The sequence below is a fragment of the Neomonachus schauinslandi genome, chromosome 4, assembly GCF_002201575.2.
Source record: "Neomonachus schauinslandi chromosome 4, ASM220157v2, whole genome shotgun sequence".
NCBI lineage: Eukaryota > Metazoa > Chordata > Mammalia > Carnivora > Phocidae > Neomonachus > Neomonachus schauinslandi.
The window spans coordinates 38,484,098-38,505,419 of NC_058406.1; the positions used below are offsets into that span (position 1 = coordinate 38,484,098).

General features: G+C 36.3%; 1 protein-coding gene across 1 annotated transcript in view; it reads right to left on the reverse strand.

The window, feature by feature from the left end:
* AGBL4 (AGBL carboxypeptidase 4) overlaps positions 1 to 21,322 on the reverse strand; it is a 1,445,284-nt gene that overhangs the window by 1,124,102 nt on the left and 299,860 nt on the right. Inside the window, exon 3 of the mRNA XM_021683893.1 lies at positions 14,707 to 14,831. Within this exon, the coding sequence (XP_021539568.1) occupies positions 14,707 to 14,831 (125 nt within the window). The remainder of the gene's footprint in view (positions 1 to 14,706; positions 14,832 to 21,322) is intronic.

Below are 21,322 nucleotides of genomic sequence, written 5' to 3' on the forward strand. Positions count from 1 at the left end.
GTAAAATTTAGTTTCAGGTGTAGAATTTAGTAAATCAACACTTAGATACCCTATCTTCTGAATGTTTCCATAAACAAAGAATTCCTCGCCCCATGAATCAGAAATATGGCTAACTTATGCTGTATCTTACAAAGACCACACTAAAATAAATGTGCCACCAACCCCATTCAACAAATACGGTTACTTAAGCTAAAAATACAAATATATGCCTATGTTGCAGACATTCTTTAGGTGTTTTATAAACATCTATTACTGATCTCCAAAACAATACCTCAAAGCAAGTAATACTGTACCAAATCTATGGATGAATAATGGATGCTTACTTAGCAGGGTTAGGTAACTTGCCCAAGGACACAAAGTCAGCAAGTAACAGAACAAAAATCTTGATGCCAGAACTCATGCTTTTTCCTACTACACTCTAATATGATCACTACCCCTGAACAATAAGAAGCAAAAGATGTCTTTTTCATGCCAGTATACCTGGAGAGATTTCTCTTCTCTTTCTCTCATTTCTAAGAGAATTTCTTCTTCTCAATCCAACACTTTTAAGAAAAGCTTTATCACTTACTGTTCAGTGAGTTGCCTATTTATATCCTTGGAATACTTGGGTGTTTTTCTTTTTCTTTTCTTTTTGCTTGTAGGAGTTCTTTATATTTTTTGGATATCAATCTTATATCTGTAATATATTACACAAATTTTATTTCCTAGAATAATGCATAACTTTCAACTCTGGTTCTTTTGTCACCTAGACCTTATTTTTATAAACGCAAAAGTTTCTCTTTATGATTTTGCTTTTCTGTGCCTCGCATAAAAATTTTTTAAAGATTTTTTTTTTTAGAGAGAGAAAGAGAGAGAGAGCAAGTGGAGGGAGAGAAGCATAGAGGGAGAGGGAGAGAAAATCTCAAGCAGACTCCCCGCTGAATATGGAGCCGGAGGCAGGGCTCGATCCTACCATCCTAAGATCATAACCTAAGCTGAAATCAAGTGTCTGATGCTAAACCAAGTGAGTCACCCAGGTACCCCCTCTGAATTTTAATCCTACTCCCAAAGCCAATAAAATATTTATTTTATATTTGTTTTTCACAACCTAAATTTTTAATTTATTTTCATATTTAAGTATTTAATCCATCTATAACATGGGGATAATTTGTGCCATTGACTGAATAGACCCTACTATTCCTATTTTCTAATGAAACCTCTGTTATATAAATAACCTTGTTTCTGATTTCCAGACTATCCATTTGGACTATTTGTCTATTATTATGTCAATGCCATACTATTTTAATCAGTTTTGCTATAAATAAAAATTATTAGCTGAAATATGGGGTTTCTATAAAATAAACATATACCCATTCATTATTCTTCAAAACTGGCTTGACTATTTTTGCCCTTTGGTTTTCCACATGAATTTTTAAACTAGCTTGTCAAATTCTATGAAAAGAATTTGGGGGGATTCTAATTGGAATTGCATTAAAATAAAAGTTTGATTTGGGGAGAATTGACATGTTATAATATTGAGCCCTTCACTTCCACAAACACACCTTTGAATCTCAATTCATCAGATCATCTCTCCACTGTATCTCATTATTGCTAGCATCTCCCTACTCCTCTGTCATTCCTCCTCATTTTTTAATGACTGCTGTTCAGGCCTCACTGTCATTTCTCCAATATACACAGAGACAATCTTTCCCAACATTCTGGCTACTATATCTCCCCTATATCTCTCCTATATCTTATCTTCCACTATACTTTATCTAGCGGCACATACAGTCTTACTTCACACCTTGATATTACCAATAATTGCAATAACTGCAATCCCTTCAATTTCTTTCATTCATCTTACTCTCTAATGACCACCCATTCTCTTTGAAGCTTACTATATTACACTACCTATCAAAACTACTTTCACTTCATCAGAATGTCCAACAAAGATGAATAAAATCTCTGTTTGCCTAGAAAAGTTCTGGTTTATGACTATCTAGTTATAATTATTAGATCATCTTTTACTCTCAAAATTGACTGGATATGGATAATATGGTCACCCTACCTTCAATGTATTGATCTATAATGTTTTCACTACCTTTCACCTTACCATTATTCCTTATTCCCTTAATGTACTCTCTCTTCTCCAGGCTTTCTTCAATGTACCCTGGACTCTCATTCTTCTCTTAGTTTGTGGTCTGTACTGGTGAAAACACAACCATGTTCCATTTACAACCATAACAGACTATCTGGTACTGAATTTATCCTCCCAGTATAAACAAGCAGAACACTGGACAAAATACATAAAACAGATTTTTTTCGGCATTAGACAGCTGGCAACTCATGACTGATCTCTGAGACAAGGGAAACAAATCAGGTAAGCCCCAGGATCACTAAGGTTTCCTGTCTGGTGTCACCTTCTGAACTATGATGCAAGGCAAAGGAACTCATGCGAAATGATAACTCACTGAGTTGAAGAACAGAAGCTGGAGTTCCAGGAGTGGGGTTGGAGGTGATGTGGCTAGAATCATAGAACAGAGCACTGGAGAAGACTATGCACAGAAAAAACTCCATAAATTTGTATTGGGTCCAACTTGATTCTCTGGCTGAATGCAAAGTTGTATATGCATAAGGTAAGACTCCAGGAAAAGAGGCAAAGAACCATTACAAGAAAGTGGTAGAAGAAATCCAGAAACTCACAAAGAGCTGGGAGACATTCAAATCCAAACAAATCAGAGTGGAATCCTCAATGAATACTTCACTAGAGACTCCAGAAAGATCACATCTTAGTAGCAGGGTTAAACCAGCCCTAAACTAGAAGCTAATCTAGACCTGCCTTAGCAACACTTAGAAGCAAGCCTTCATAACCACAGTGGGTGTAACTGTTCCATATCTGCCCTCTTACCATAAACAAATAAAAAACTGCATAAAATATATGAGTAGATGTTTTCACACACTGGACAATAGGCATCATAAAGCTAGGATCCCTAAGAGAAAAGAAACAAATGAGATAATTCCTGTTATCACTCTGGCTTTTGAGAGACAGAGATGGGAAACATTCCAGTTGTAACCAGAATAGAGAGACCCAATTGAATATTTGGAGCATTCAGTAGATACTCTGGAAGGGCTATGTCTGACCTAGTAGAACTGAAGTGTATCATCACTGAACTAGGCCTGCACTAACAAAGATTTAAAAGAAACCTCAAAAAAGTCAAGCTGTTCCAGAAGTAACTTAACTGTCTGCCAAAAAAAAAAAAGAAAGAAAAAGAAATAAAAAAGAAAAGAGAAAAAGAAAAAAATAAAACCCTGAATAATTTTTCTTTAAAAAAAGAAAACAAAATCTAACAAGGTCAGATTCAATAAAAAATGTCTAGATATGCAAAAAGCATAAAACTGTGACCTATAATCAGAAGAAAAATCAATTGATACAAATCTACCCAGAAATGACAAAGATAATAGAATTCTCAGCAGTCTTTATACAGTTATAAGTGTATTCAAGTATATTATAAACATATTCAAAGATTTAATGTATAACATAACAATGATGAGAGAAACAGAAGATATAAAAAACAAGTGAAAATTCTCATTTATTGCTAGTGAGAATGTGAAAGGATACAACAATGTGGGGAAAGGATTAACTCTGAGGCAGTGTGAGGGTACTTTTGGTAGTAATGGAAATGTTTTACATTTTGATTGTGATATATTTTAATTTGACTATGAAAATCATATCACAACAAGTTGATTAAAAAGTAAAAATGTAATAAAATAAACACTGTTTCCTCAGGAAAAGTAAAAACACAACTATGGTTAAATCAAACTTTCTCCCTATTCTGCATGTGCATGCTTATAACTAAAAGGAATAGGTGAAAAACACTCACATTGAATTTTATGCCTTTAAATTCATGTTTGTATATCTCAATGTTACCTTTACTATTGTCAACAAATGATATTATTCTACCATAGGTCATTTACTCTTCCACTCTCTTTGATGAGTACATTATACCTTGTATCATTTCAAGTTTCCAAAACTCCTTCCCCCATCATCAATCTCTGCTGATGATCTTGCTTCCTATTTCACTGAAAGGATTGAAGGAACAGAAGAAAAACTCCACAGATTACTTCCACTACCTTTGTCCACTTACTAGCATCAGCTCTGAATTCTTCCCTCAACATGTTACTTACTATGTGAGAAACATCTATCTGCATTCCTACCTAAAAGCAATCCTTTAATTTATGAACTGTCTCTTCTCAATACGCAGGAATATCACTCCAAACTATCCATTCTCCTCTCTGTATCATCAGTTGTTTGTTCCATATTAGATCATGCTAATCAGGATATAAACATACTATTTCTTCCACCTAACCCCCCAAAATTTTTTTTCTCAGACCTATTACCTCTATTAGCTATCATTCCATTTAATTGCTCCTCTTTGCAAGGAACTTCTTCAAAAAATGTTGCCTACAATAGATGTCTCCAATGCCTCTCCTCCCATTGTCTTTTTTTTTTAATTTTACTTTATCATGGCAAGAACATTTAACATGAGATCTACCCTTAAAAAAATATTAAGAGGGCGCCTGGGTGGCTCAGTTGGTTAAGCGACTGCCTTCGGCTCAGGTCATGATCCTGGAGTCCCGGGATCGAGTCCCGCATCGGGCTCCCTGCTCGGCAGGGAGTCTGCTTCTCCCTCTGACCCTCCTCCCTCTCATGCTCTCTGTCTCTCATTCTCTCTGTCTCAAATAAATAAATAAAATCTTAAAAAAAAAAAAAAAAATATTAAGAGCACAATACAGTATCATTGACTACATATAGGTGGAATATTGTACAGCAGATAAATATAACTTATTCATGTTGCTTATCTGAAACTTAAAGCCTATCAGTTAGTAAATCCCCATTTGCCCCTCCCCACAGTCCCTGGCAAACACCATTCCACTCTTTGACTCTATAAATTTGACTACTTCTGATACCTCAGGTAAGTTGAATCATGCAGTATTTAGCAACCTAAATGTCCATCAACAGATGAATGGATAAAGAAAATGTGGTATATGCATACATGGAATACTATAAAACCTGTGAAACGAAGGAAATTCTGCAATATGAAACAACATGGAGGAACACTGAGGATATTATGCTCTCATTCTCTAATGCCTATTCTAGCACTCAATTAAAACTGTTATTTGTCAAGGTCATCAATAACTTCCATAATCCCAAATCAAACAGTCAATCCTGTATTTCCATCTTATTTAAATTATCAGCAGCATATTTCACAGTACATTACTCACTTCTCCTTCATGATTGTTCTTCAGTTATATTCCAAGATAATACACACTTGGATTTCCTCCTACTAACAACCTGCTCTTTTTCAGTTTCCTTTACTGGCTGCTCAGTCAGAGGTCTCTAAACTCACTACTTACTCCTCTCCTCTTCCCTGTTTACACTTACTCTTGTAGTAATATCATCTCTGTTTTATGACTTTAAATACTCTCTATATGCCAACAATTCTCAAATATATAGCTTCAATCCTGACTTCTCTTTCAGACTCCAGACTCATGTATCCCAACTGCCTACTTATTAGTGTATTTGAATATATGATAGGTATCTCATATTTAACCTGTCTAAAACTGAACTCCTCATCTTTCTCAAAACCTGCTCCTCTGGCTACCTTCTGTATCTCTATAGATCAGATACTCATGCCAAAATCCTAAAGTCATCCTTGATTCCTCTCTTGATTACACATCCACATCAAATCCAGAAGGAAATCCTCTGGCCGTATCTTCAAATATCTCTCACCATTTAAACTGCGACCATAATAGTCCAAACCACTATCTCTCTCACTGAAATTAGAATAAAAGTCTCCAAACTGGATCCCTGTTTCTATCCTTGGGCCACTCTGTCTTTAATGTCTACTTTTAACAGGGAAACGTCAATAATTTTATGATATCAGTCATATCATGTAACTACTCTGTTAAACTCTGCTCCACCGGATCCTACAAGATTATCACTTCAACCCACCCACTGCTACCCTACCATATACATACTTCTTTGACCACATTTTCTACTATTTTCTGCCTTGTTCACACAGCTCTAATCATGCTGGTTTCTTTGCTATACCTCAAATGAACTGGATATGATTCCAATAGGACACTGGCTTAGGGCAATAGCTATTCCAACTTGTAAGAATGCCCTTCTACCAGGTATTTGTAAAGCATATTTTCTTACTTCCTTTGTCTTTGCTCAAATGTTACCTTCTCAAAGAGGCCTACTTTAATTATTCATTTTGTTCTCCTCTACATATCCCTCCTAACCTATTCTACTTTTTCTTTTAAAATTATCACTTTCTAATATACTATTTCCTCATTTGTTATGTCTATCTTTTGTCCTTCTCTTTGATCCAATGATACACCTAGAACGGAAACCCCACAAGTACTCTTATCTTTTTTCTCACTTGATTACTATATTCCAAGTGTTACAACTATGTCTAGAACAAAGAGGTAGTCATTAAATATTTGTTGAATAAAAGTATATCCTCCATGAGGTGCCTGGAGGGCTCAGTCAGTTAAGCATCTGACTCTTGATTTTGGCTCACACCATTATCTCAAGGTTGTGAAACCAAGCCCTGCATTTTTTTTTTAAAGATTTTATTTATTTATTTATTTGAGAGAGAGAGAGAAACAGCATGAGAGGGGAGAGGGTCAGAGGGAGAAGCAGACTCCCTGCCGAGCAGGGAGCCCGATGCGGGACTCGATCCCGGGACTCCAGGATCATGACCCGAGCCGAAGGCAGTCGCTTAACCAACTGAGCCACCCAGGCGCCCCCCAAGCCCTGCATTGAGCTCTGTGTTGGGCATGAAGCCTACTTGATTCTTGCTCTCCCTCTCCCTCCACCTCTCACCCCTCCTTTCTATTAAAAAACAAAAACAAAAATATATCCTCCCTAATTGTTTGGGCCCTCTTTGATGTCTTAGGTATCTTAGTTTCTTTGTTGATGATGTTTCTGTGATACGTGAAAATTTTTCTCTTTTTGTTCTTTGTTCATTTGTTTTCTCTTCTTAAATTCCACATATAGGTGAAATCATGTGGTATTTTTGTTCCCTTGACTGACTTATTACACTTACCATTATACCCTCTAGATCCATCCATGTTTTTGCCAATAAGATTTCGTTCTTTGTTATGGCTGAGTAATATTCCTCTGTGTGTGTGTGTGCGTGTGTGTGTGTGTGTATCACATCTTCTTTATCCATTCATCTGTCGATGGACAGTTGGGTTGCTTCTGTATCTTCACTATTGTAAATAATGCTGCAATAAAAGGGTGCATATGACTTTTCAAATTAGTGTTTTCATATTCTTTGGGTAAATAAATACCCAGTAGTGGAATTATCGGATCTTATGGTACTTCTATTTTTAATTTTTTGAGGAACCTCCGTATTGTTTTCCACACTGTCCACACCAGTTGGCATTCCCACCAATAGTACATGAGGGTTCCTTTTTCTCCACATCCTTCCCAACATTCATAGTCTCCTGTGTTTTCTATTTTGGTCATTCCGACAGGTATGAGATGACATCACATGGTGATTTTGACTTACATTTCCATGATGATGAATGATGTTGAGCATCTTTTCATGTGTCTGTTAGCCTTCTGTATGTCTTCTTTGGAAAAATTCTGTTCATGTCTTCTGCCCATTTTGATAGGATTATTCATTTTTTGTTGTTGAGTTGTATAAATTCTTTATAAATTTTGGATACTAACCCTTTAACAGATATATAATTTGCCAGTATCTTCTCCCATTCAGTAGGCTGTCTTTTTGTTTTAATGAGGGTTTCCTTTGCTGTGCAGTCTTTTATTTTGATGTAGTTACAATGTTTATTTTTGCTTTTGTTTCCCTTGCCTCAAGGAGACATGTCTAGAAAAATGTTGCTTTGACTGATGTCAAAGAAATTACTGCTTCTGTGCCCTCTTCTAGGATTTTTATGGTTTAAAGTCTCACATTTAGGTCTTTAATCAATTTTGAGTTTATTTTTGTGTATGGTGTAAGAAAGCGGTCCAGTTTCATTCTTCTGTATTATAGCTGTTGAGTTTTCCCAACACCATTTGTTGAACAGATTATCTTTTTCCCGTTGCATATTCTTGCCTCTTTTGTCATAAATTAACTGACCATATAATCATGGGTTTCTTTCTGGATTTTCTATTCCGTTCCCTTGCTCTATCTGTCTATTATTGTGCCAGTGCCATATTGTTTTGATTATTGCAATTTTGTAGTATATCTTAAAATCTGAAGTTGTGATACCTCCAGTTTCATTCTCTTCCTTTTCAAGATTGCTTTGGCTATTTGAGGTCTCTTATGATTCCATCCACATTTTAGTATCATTTGTTCTAGTTTTGTGAAAAATGCTGTTGGTATATTCATAGGGATTGAATTAAATCTATAGATTGCTTTGGACAATATGGACATTTTAACAATATTAACTCTTCTAATGCATGAGCATGGAATACCTTTCCATGTGTTGATGTCACCTTCAATTTTCAATGGATGCTTTTAAAGTTTCACCATTATGTATGATCCTTGATCTTGATTCTTTGAAGAGATCCTCTATCAAATAAAAAAGTTCCTTTCTCATCCTAGTTTGCTCAAGTGTTAGCTCAAATGGGTTTTACATTTTAGCTATTGGTTTCTATGCATCTACTGAGATGATTTTTTGAAAGGCAGCATAAGACAGAAGAGAAAAAGCTCTAGAACCAGTAAATAATATACTCCAAAATATAAATAGAACACAAGCAAGCCTAAAAATAAATATGCCAAAAGTTCACAGTAATGCCTTCTAGTTGGTAGGATTATGGGTTTGTGTTTTGTTTTGTTTTCTTTGCTCCCATTTCTAACTTTTATTTTCCGAATTTTCTACAGTGACTAGTTAGGTACAAATCCTGACTCTACTACCTACTAATTGCATTATCTTCAACAAGTTATTTATCCTTTCTTTCAGTTTCTTCACCTATAAAATGAGGAGGTATAATAGTACTTAAGACAAATGACTATTTTGAAGATTAAACAAACTAATATAAAGGATTTAGAAGAGTACCTATAATATAGAAGTGTTCAATAAATGTTAGCTATTTTTATAACAAATTGAATGACAGGGAAAATGAGAACCTGTGTTATACTTTGTAGAAGGAGTATTAGAAGTATAGTAATATTAATAGCTAACATTTTTTGTTCACTTCTTATGTGCCACGCACTGGGTTAAGTGTTTAACATGCATTATTACATATAATTCTTAGAGCAACTCTACTGGATACTATTAAAACATCAAAAAGATGTAAAAATTGATGATTTAAATTGATCAGTAACTTTCCCATGGTCACAGAACTAGAAAATAAGTGGCAAAGCTAGGCTTACAATTCAGCCTAGATGATGATCAATAATATATTTATAAGAAGGAGGAGGAGGAATAAGAAGAGAATAAGCAGAATAAAAAGGAAGAGAAAAAAACCAAACCCATTAACAGTAATCTAGTAATAATCTGTTATAGTGTTTTCTCTTGTTTTGTTAGTATTATTTCTACCATTCTGGTGTTTTAATACAAACAATAGCCAACAGGTATTGAGCTCCTATTCGCTATCTACCAAACACCATGGTAGGCTCTTTGCATACATTGTCTCACATAATTTTCACAACACTCGCATGAAGTTATAGTATTATATTTACAGAAAACTGAGTCACCAAGAGATTAATTTAACTGATCAAGGGTAAAAGAACTCACAAGTATCAGAGTCAGGATTTAAGCCCAAATGTGGGGGCGCCTGGGTGGCTCAGTCGTTAAGTGTCTGCCTTTGGCTCAGGTCATAATCCCAGGGTCCTGGGATTGAGCCCTGCATCAGGCCTCTGCTCAGGGGGGAGCCTGCTTCTCCCTCTCCCACTCCCCCTACTTGTGTTCCATCTCTCACTGTCTCTCTCTGTCAAATAAAATCTTTAAAATCAAATTTAAAGAAAATAAATAAATAAATAAACCCAAATGTGTTTGAATCCACTGTCTGTGCTCTTTCTCCTGTGATATGCTGCCTCTGTGCACTGTTGATTTTGGCCAGGATGAAGTTTCACTGAACCTAAAATCTCCAGGATGGAGACTAAAGAAGAGCAAACTGTTGGAATTTTGAAGTCCAATTCAGACATGTCATATATAAAGTGTGTGTGTGTTTAAGCTACATTACTGCATACAATAATGTAAGAAATACTTCATCGTGTAAAAAAACACTTCTTTTTTAAAATTTTCCATTACATACCTAAGAGGACAGTCAGTTGGCACACTCAAACTAAAGAGGACTGCTGAATTGAGAAAAAGAGCCAAAATAATAAATGGATCTGTTTTGTTGTCTCATGTTGTTGCTGGAAAGCAATTCATTCCTTTATGACTAGAGTCCTGAAACACTGAAGTATATCCAATTTATTTGTGTAAAATTTCAAAGTAAGTGATGAAAAAAAATGTATTCTAAATATATGTAATACTGAACTCATGAAACAAGTCAAAACACGAAATGCAAGGAAAAGCATCTCACTGCTGATACGACAGTAAAATAGTATCATTTTTTTGGTACCTATTAATATAGAATATGTATGAAGAGTACAAAAATATTCATATCATTTATCTATCAATTGCCCTCCTAGGAATTTATCCTAAGTAAGGAAAATGAAATATGGGTAACATTTCATACATGAAGATATTCATTACAGTGTTATTTATAACAACAGATAATGGAAAATAATCTTTATGCCCAAGAGAAAGGAAATGGTCCAATAGCATAAATATACAATCATGTTTATGAAGTTTTTATTGATAGAAAATTGCTTCTGATACTATTTATTTTATTTAAAAGCAAAACATAAAAATTTGTATATGGTAAAAAATTTAATTATGCTCCAAAAAATAAAGTAGGAAATAAAAAGCCTAGAAGTAAATATGCCAAAAAGTTAATGTTTGTTTCTAGATAGTATGATTTTGTGTGTGCTTTTTCTCTATTATAATTGTCTATATTTTCAAAATTTACTACATTGAGCATCAGCGAATCAAAAAAAGGAAAAATTAATTCAAAGAGATAAAAACAATATAAAGGAAAGAAAACAGAGTTAAAAGTCAAGACATATCATTTTCCCACTCTTATTGGCTGAAGTTTTGTCATGAGTATTTAAACAGAAAGATCTGTTTTCACATCACACAAGTATTTTGCTGCATCAATAATAAATTTCCACATAAGAATATTTATTACAAGTCTTTCAGAGAGAAACGTACTTTCTAATAAAAATACCTTGATGTTAGTTTACATAGACTCCTGCAAACACACTATTTGGCAACCACTTTTGGGGGTTTATATATCAGTCCTACAAGACAGCACCATACATTCCAAGTTTCATCACTTCTTACAAATGTCAAGGGAAATAACCAAAGAGCTAGACCTGTTAATATGGTATATTTGATGCTGTAATTTTTAACATTCATTTAATGGATTCAGACTTTGATGACTAATATTTCTTTTGCTTCCTAGCACTAAACCCTAAATAAGGTTCCTGACTAGATTACATTCATGAAGTTCTCATTTTAACGGAAATTAGAGAGATGGAAAAGATGATAGGAAGAGACATTATAAAAACAGACCTTACAAGTCAAACTTAATAGTAAAACCATTCTCTTTCATGTAGACAACCATGAAAACAAATATCCTGTGGGTGAGAGATATATATTGTATCTTTCTAGCAGATCTTTATGCCATCTTGAGACAGATTTCCATAACTGTATTATGTGATTACAGTTGATGAAGCAATGGCCCAAAGAAAGAGGATGATAAAGCATCACACTCCAGGAAACCAGATAAACATGTTCATGATTTCTAATTGTAACAACAGTAGAATAGCACTGGATATGAAGAGAGAAACCCAGAGAGTCAGAGTAAATATTGGTTCCTCCAACTTTAAAAATAAGCATTCATAGAAAAAACACCAACTCTCTTATAAGAATAACCCCTTGGAACACATTCATGTTACTTCCTTAACTGATAGGCAAGACTGCAAAAGAGGCTGTATGACTTTAGCATATAGTATAAAAATTGTAACACTCTGGAAGAGACATCTTAAACAACAAAAAGAACATACCTGTCATCAACTAGAAGAGCAAAGAATAAGAAACTGAAATTTATGAGTAACCTGTCCAAAAAACTATCTCACATAGTATAACTTAAGAAATACATTTTCCTAGGTACCTGGGTGACTCCGTGGGTTAAGCAATGGGCTCTTGATTTCAGCTCAGGTCAGGATCTCAGGGTTGTGAGATCGAGCCCTGTGTTGGACTTCATTCTGGGCATGGAGCATGCTTAAGATTCTTTCTCTCCGGGGCGCCTGGGTGGCTCAGTTGATTAAGCGACTGCCTTCAGCTCAGGTCATGATCCTGGAGTCCCGGGATCGAGTCCCGCATCGGGCTCCCTGCTCGGCAGGGAGTCTGCTTCTCCCTCTGACCCTCCTTCCTCTCATGCTCTCTGTCTCTCATTCTCTCTCTCTCAAATAAATAAATAAAATCTTTAAAAAAAAAAAAAGATTCTTTCTCTCCTTCTCTGTCCCTGCCCCCCCCCAAAAACATTTTCCCTGTCTAGTCAAACCACTCCTCACTATTCCTCCTAACCAGAGTAGCTATGTAAGAATATTATTTGTACAGAGACTAAAGTGCAAGAAAAACTGGGCTAAGAATTTAATGTGGCCCAAAGTTAAAGAACCATAATAATTTTAGAGCTTTAACTAACTCTCTATTTAGCAAAGATATGATTAGGATAGAGGATTCTATTGTTCGAAAAGTAATAGGTCTCATTTCTTATGATTTAGTCTATTTCTGGATGCAATATGCAAGCTGAAGGATGTGCATGTGCTGTGCATAAAGAGGAAAACAGTAAACCCCTTTGGGAAATTAGAAATCCTGGCAGATTATACTGCTTTTAAGAAAATGTTTCCCTTCCTTCATATGAATGGACTATATTGCTTCAGAATTATCATTTGTTTTTCAGTGGTGTATGTTACAACCGTAAGTTACTGACAGGAGACACCAATAGAAGAATAAGTGGTTGTATGTCTATCTCATGGTAGCAGAGAGAGCTTGATAGGGGACCCAAAGTTGGAGTGCCAAGACTCAGTCTTGTAGATGTGGCTAAAGTCTCCTGCTGTGAGTTATACTCTTAAGACTCGGTAACATAGACTTGGAAAATGCATTTTGATAATTACTAACTGTCTTATTGGAACAAGAGGATACTCCTATTGTCAGGTGAACCACTGGTTAGGGAAAGTGTAGGTTTTCCTAAGGTGGGTGAAGGGGAGAATATTGTTACTCTTACTGGGAAAAGCTGAAAAAGGAATTCTCTCATGGGAGTGTAAGTAAAACTAAGAAGCAAAGCTAAGAACTAAAGTTATGTCCTTAAGCAGCTTTCTGTGATGGATTTAACATTTTTTCCCACTTATCCCAAATCATGTTTAGCCAACAATATAGAGTTCTCCCATCTATTTAATTCATTCCAGTTAACCCTTAAACTTCATTAAACATTACATACACCTGTGTCATTACAGTCATGTGCCAGTGGTGGTGTAGAGAATTAAGAGAATAGACAGTAAATTGGAGTGACTCTTCCTTGCACCCCTCTCCTGCTGAAGGCAGCATGCCAGTAACAGGAGTTAATCTAATCCCTAAATTCCAGACACTGACCACTGCCAGAAAAATGAATCTAATTGAAGTTGAGAAAAATGGCGAGAAGTAAGCAACCAATTGAAAGAGGAAACAGAATGGACTGACTTGGGAGGGAAAAATTAAACCAACCCTCCCTTTCTCCCAAGTATACTAGAAAAAGATGACCTGTTGGAAGAAGGCAGATAAATATTCAGTTATAAGCCTACGCTTTCATCTGCTTAAAAAAGTCATATCACTATATGTACAAAGTTTGTGCACTTTTCCATGACTAGCTGTCTTAATAAAACAGAATGATAAATGATTTCTTAGGATTAGATGTTTATTAAGGCATATACATTTAGTTCTATTTTCATCAATACTCTCTCACTCAAAATATTTGAACAGGATTATAAAAAAACATACGCTGTTTGAAAATATAGATAAAGAAATTGTGGTTACAGACAGATTAATATGATCAGAATGAAAGAAAAATTAGTACACAGAAATATAAGCCAAAAAATTTAGCGAGTGCTGTAAAACTGATTCTGAGTTTCCCAACAGATTAAAAAAAAAGGGGGGGGGAAATAGGATGAGTTACAAGAATCATTATTTTTAAGATATAAACACCTTCTTGTACAAAAGAAGAAAAGCTTTTTCTGAAACTGAGGCCTGCGAGAAATGTCCCTCACAGATCTTTATAAAGAAAAGTAATATAGAGAACACACTCTATAATAAAAATAGTAAGTCACTTTCAATGGTTCCTCAAGGAAACCCAGCACATTATACTAATTCTTCAATCAGTAAAGAACACTTTCTGTTCTCAGATAATCTATTTGTATCATTTAATGACCACCAGATAACAAAAGCCAGCAAATTATACATATTTCTGTATATCTCTTAGAACTATATCATTGCTAGAGATATACCAGAATATATTCCTAATCTGATCATTATACTGACATTTCTAAAGCAAAACAAAAGCATAATATTCTTACCAAACCACACTGAAGATATCCAATATTTCCCTCAATATTTCCTCACCTGTGATTCTTTCACGTTTTCAACAGTAAAGTTGAACCAGACTCGGAAGCGTGGATTACAGGTATCCGGCCTAATGAATAAGTCATACTCAAATTCAGAGACCTGGTCTACCCATCCAAGGTTACCTGGTGATAGAAATTAAAAGAACTGTGTTTTGATAGAAGTTCAGGCAGCTCAATAGCACATACATTTAAATATTGTGAACTCTGAAAGCAACATTTGTCATTATTCAGTATTTCTAGGATCAGCATTCACAATCTATAAGGCTGCCAACTCTGAATACAGCCCAGGATAAGAGAAGCATTCCAGCTAGTCCGTGCTGGGGTACAAACAACTCTTCTAGTACTTATCATTCAGATCTGTTTGTGCTACGAGTGACAGTTATTAAACGGGGATGTTCCATGGAGCATGTGGCAAGCCCCAATAAACACAGGAAGAATCACAACCAAACTTCAGTTTCCTAGTTAGAAAAAAGGACAATAATACTTTATGTATTTTGTATTAAACTTTATACAAACTATGTCTACCTCTAATTTAATTTATTTCTCACAACAATGCTAAGCAATTTGTACTATTTTTGGTAATTTCCGAACTTCTATCAGAACATGTTAAAGGATATGTAGAGTAAGGTTTAAAACAAAAATTAGAAGTAGTTGCTCCATAAGAATAATGACAAATTCACAACGACCATGAAATAAATTTCCATTTTCTCCACCAACAGAACAGTTATTTCAAAAATGTAGGTTTCAGGAGGAGCAAGACGGCAGAGGAGTACGAGACCTAAATTTCGTCTAGTCCCAGGAATTCAGCTAGATAGGAATCAAACCATTCTAAACACCTACAAACTCAACAGGAAATCGAAGAAAAGAATAGCAGGAACTCTTAAACAGAAAAGCAACCACTTTCTGGAAGATAGGACGTTCAGAGAAGTGAATCCAAGGCGATATCTGGTATATGTGCTGCCGAGGCGATATTTGGGAAGATAGAGGGTGGGGGAGGGGGCCTCCATAAGCCACTACTGTCAAGTGATAGAGCAGCCGAGCACAAAATCAGAAATTTTAAAAGTTGGCTCTGGGGTAAGGGACGTCGCTCCAGTGGCTAAGCGGGGGTGAAACACTCGCTGGGGCACTGTGGTCTCAGGACCCTCTGCATCACAGAAAGACGGGGGTACCTGGGTATGGCAGAACTCCCAGGTATCAGAGCATGGAACTGGCTGCAGAGACGGAGTTGAGGAGTGGGCTTTCAGCTTGGGTTTGCCATAAACAGAAATCCGTAGCACAGTCGGGCCAATGCTCCTCAAGCAGGGACCCAAAAAGCAGCAGATACAAGGAGACAGCCCTTCCTCCCCCTGGGAGGAGCGGCGCAGGAGTACACCGCAGGAATTTGCTAGGTTTGGAGAATCCAAAAGGGGTAGGGTGCCAGAGATAGAAACGCTTGGTCACAGGCCGGGTGAGCACGGAGTGCGGCTGGAGACTGGGGAGCCGGGAGTGATGATGGCTTTTCTCTAGGGGCTCACTGAAGAGAGGGGCCCCAAGCTCTCGGCTCCTCCGGGGCACAGACTGGGAGGCCGCCATTTTCAATCTCATCCTCCAAAGCTGTACCGGAACCTTGCAGGGAACAAAAGCTCCCCAGAACAAACTCAAGCAGATTACTTAGCCAGGAGCCCAGAAAGGGTGGGGCAATTCCGCCTCCAACAAAGACATTTGAGAACCACTACAACATGTCCCTCCCCAAGAAGATAAGCAAGAACAGCCCGCCAAGACCAAGTTTACCGATCAATAAGAACAGCAGAACTCCAGCGCTAGGGGAATACTGCACATAGAATTCATGGCTTTTCTGCCATGATTCTTTAGTCTTTCAAAGTTAATTTTTTTAATTTTCTTTTTTTTTTTTTCTTCTTCCCTTTTTCAACCAATATCTTATCAATCGCTTTTTTTAAAAATCTTTTTTATTTTTCATTTTTAGAGTCATATTGTATCCCTTCATAGTAGTTGACCTTACTTTTGGTATAAATATATAAGTTGTACTCTCTTTAAAATTTTGGGATACAGTTTCTTCCAAAGACCAAAATATACCCTAAATCTCTATTGTATGGCTTTGTTTGAGTCTCCTGCCTAATCACATTCTCTCTCTTTTTTTCTTTTTTTAAATCCTCTTCCTTCTTTCTTCAAACACTTTCTTATCTTATCAATTCCTATATAAAATCTTCTATAATTTTCATCTTTACAGTCATATTCCATCCCTCCATCGTATTTACCCTTACTTTTGTACATATATAAGTTTTCCATTCTTTAAAATTTTGGGAGTCACTTTCTCCTAACAAACCAAAATATGCCCAAAATATACTGTATGGCACTGATCTATGCACCAGCTTCATCATATTTGATCATATTCTGTTATATTTGTTTGTTTGTTTTCTATTTTTTCTTTATTTCCCTTTCTTTTCCCATGGTTTCAGGTCTCTTCTGATTTGTTTAGTGTATATTTTATTGGGGTCACTGTTAGCCAGTTAGCATTTTGTTCTCTCATTCATCTATTGTCCTCTGGACAAAATGAGAAGACTGAAAAAATAGCCTCAAAAAAAAGAACAGGAGGCAGTACTGACTGCCAGGGACCTAATCAATATGGACATTAGTAAGATGTCAAAACTAGAGATTAGAATGATGATTTTAAAGATACTGGCTGGGCTTGAAAAAAGCATGGAATATATTAGAGAAATGCTTTCTAGAGAAAAAAAAAAGAACTAAAATTTAATCAAGTTGAAATTAAAAAGGCTATTAATGAGGAGCAAATAAAAATGGAAGCTCTAACTGCTAGGATAAATGAGGCAGATGAGAGAATTAGTAATATACAAGACCAAATGATGGAAAATAAAGAACCTGAGAAAAAGAGAGATAAACAACTACTGGATCACGAGGGCAGAATTCGAGAGAGAAGTGATACCATAAGACAAAACAATATTAGAATAATTGGCATCCCAGAAGAAGAAGAAAGAGAGAGAGGGGCAGAAGGTATACTGGAGCAAATTATACCAGAGAACTTCCCTAATTTGGGGAAGAAAACAGGCATCAAAATCCAAGAGGCACAGAGAACCTCCTCAAAATCAATAGAAATAGGTCAACACCCCCACATCTAAGGGCAAAACTTACTGGTCTCAGACACAAAGACAAAATCCTGAAAGCAGCTCGGGAGAAGAGATATGTAACCTACAATGATAGAAACATTAGATTGGCAACAGACTTATCCACAAAAACCTGGCAGGCCCGAAAGGACTGGCAGGATATATTCAGAGCACTAAATGAGAAAAATATGCAGCCAAGAATACTATGTTCAGCTAGCCTGTCATTGAAAATAGGAGAGATAAAAAGCTTCCAGGACAAACAAAAACTAAAGGAATTTGAAAACATGAAACCAGCCCTACAAGAAATCTTGAAAGGGGTCCTCTAAGCAAAGAGAGAGCCTAAAAGTAACATAGACCAGAAAGGAATACAGACAATATACAGTAACAGTCACCTTACAGGCAATACAATGGCAATAAATTCATATCTTTCAAGTTACCCTGAATGTAAATGGGCAAAATGCCCCAATCAAAAGACACAGGATATCAGATTGGATAAAAAAACAAGACCCATCGATATTCTGTTTTCAAGAGACTCATTTTAGACCCAGAGACACCCCCAGATTGAAAGTGAGGGGGTGTAAAAACATTTAACATGCTAATGGACACCAAAAGAAAGCTGGGGTGGCAATCCTTATATCAGACAAATTAGGTTTTAAACCAAAGACTATAATAACAGATGAGGAATGATACTATATCATACTTGAAGGGTCTATCCAACAAAAAGATGTAACAATTGTAAATATCTATGCCCCTAACATGGGAGCACCAAATTATATAAGCCAATTAATAACAAAAGCAAAGAAACATATCGACAATAACATAATAATAGTGGGGGACTTTAACACCCCCCTCACTGAAATGGACAGATCGTCTAAGCAAAAGATCAAAAAGAAAATAAAGACTTCAAATGACACAGTGGAACAAATGGAGTTCACAGATATATTCAGAACATTCCATCCCAAAGCAACAGAATACACATTCTTATCTAGTGCCCATGGAACATTCTCCAGAATAGATCATATCCTGGGTCACAAATCAGATCCCAAAAGATTGGGATCATTCCCTGCTTATTTTCAGACCACAGTGCTTTGAACCTAGAACTCAATCAGAAGAGGAAAGTCGGAAAGAACTCAAATACATGGAGGCTAAAGAGCATCCTACTAAAGAATGAATGGGTCAACCAGGAAATTAAAGACGAATTAAAAAACATCATGGAAACAAATGAAAATGAAAACACAACTGTTCAAAACCTTTGGGATGCAGCAACGGCAGTCCTAAGAGGAAAGTATGTAGCAATAGAAGCCTTTCTCAAGAAACAAGAAAAGTCTCAAATGCACAACCTAACCCTACACCTAAAGGAGCTGGAGAAAGAACAGCAAATAAAGCCTAAACCCAGCAGGAGAAGAGAAATAATAAAGATCAGAGCAGAAATCAATGAAATAGAAACCAAAAGAACTGGGGCGCCTGGGTGGCTCAGTTGGTTAGGCAACTGCCTTCGGCTCGGGTCATGATCCCAGGGTCCTGGGATCGAGCCCCACATCGGGCTCCCGGCTCAGCGGGAAGCCTGCTTCTCCCTCCCCACTCCCCCTGCTTGTGTTCCTGCTCTCGCTGTCTCTGTCTCTGTCAAATAAATAAATAAAATCTTAAAAAAAAAAAAAAAAGAAACCAAAAGAACAGTAGAACAGATCAACGAAACTAGGAGCTGGTTCTTTGAAAGAATTAACAAGATTGATAAACCCCTGGCCAGACTTATCAAAAAAAAAAGAGAAATGACCCAAATAAATAAAATCATGAATGAAAGAGGAGAGATCACAATCAACACCAAAGAAATAAAATTAATTATAAGAACATATTATGAGCAACTATATGCCAGCACATTAGATAACCTGGAAGAAATGGATGCATTCCTAGAGATGTATCAACTACCAAAACTGAACCAGGAAGAAATAGAAACCCTGAACAGACCTATAACCACTAAGGAAATTGAAGCAGTCATCAAAAATCTCCCAACAAGCAGAACCCAGGGCTAGATGGCTTCCCAGGGGAATTGTACCAAACATTTAAAGAAGAATTAATACCTATTCTTCTGAAACTGTTCCAAAAAATAGAAATGGAAGGAAAACTTCCAAACTCATTTTATGAGACCACCATTTCCTTGATCCCAAAACCAGACAAAGACCCCATCAAAAAGGAGAATTACAGACCAATATCCCTGATGAACATGGATGCAAAAATTCTCACCAAAATACTAGCCAATAGGATCCAACAGTACATTAAAAGGATTATTCACCACGACCAAGTGGGATATATCCCTGGGCTGCAAGATTAGTTCAACATCCACAAATCAATCAATGTGATACAATATATTAATAAAAGAAAGAACAAGAATCATATGATCCTCTCAGTAGTTGCAGAAAAAGCATTTGACAAAGTACAGCATCCTTTCTTCATCAAAACTCTTCAGAGCATAGGGATAGAGGGTACATACCTCAATATCATAAAAGCCATCTATGAAAAACCCACACGACTATCATTCTCAGTGAGGAAAAAATGACAGCTTTCCCCATAAGGTCAGGAATGCGGCAGGGATGTCCACTATCACCACTGCTATTCAACATAATATTGGAAGTCCTAGCCACAGCAATCAGACAACAAACAGAAATAAAAGGCATCCAATTCGGCAAAGAAGAAGTGAAACTCTCACTCTTTACAGATGATATGATACTTTATGTGGAAAACCCAATAAGACTCCACCCCAAAACTGCTAGAACTCATACAGGAATTCAGTAAAGTGGCAGGATATAAAATCAATGCACAGAAATCAGTGGCATTTCTATACACCAACAACAAGACAGAAGAAAGAGAAATTAAGGAGTCGATCCCATTTACAATTGCACCCAAAACCATAAGATACCTAGGCATAAATCTAACCAAAGAGGCAAAGGATCTGTACTCAGAAAACTATAAAATACTCATGAAAGAAATTGAGGAAGACACAAAGAAATGGAAAAACGTTCCATGCTCATGGATTGGAAGAACAAATATTGTGAAGATGTCAATGCTAACTAGAGCAATCTACACATTCAATGCAATCCCTATTGAAATACCATCAACTTTTTTCAAAGAAATGGAATAAATAATCCTAAAATTTGTATGGAACCAGAAAAGACCCCGAATAGCGAGAGGAATGTTGAAAAAGAAAAGCAAAGCTGGTGGCATCACATTTCCGAACTTCAAGCTCCATTACTAAGCTGTAATCATGAAGACAGTATGGTACTGGCACAAAAACAGACACATAGATCAATGAAACAGAATAGAGAGCCCAGAAATGGACCCTCAACTCTATGGTCAACTAATCTTCGACAACACAAGAAAGAATGTCCAATGGAAAAAAGACAGTCTCTTCAACAAATAGTGTTGGGAAAATTGGACAGCCACATGCAGAAGAATGAAACTGGACCATTTCCTTATATCACACACAAAAATAGACTCAAA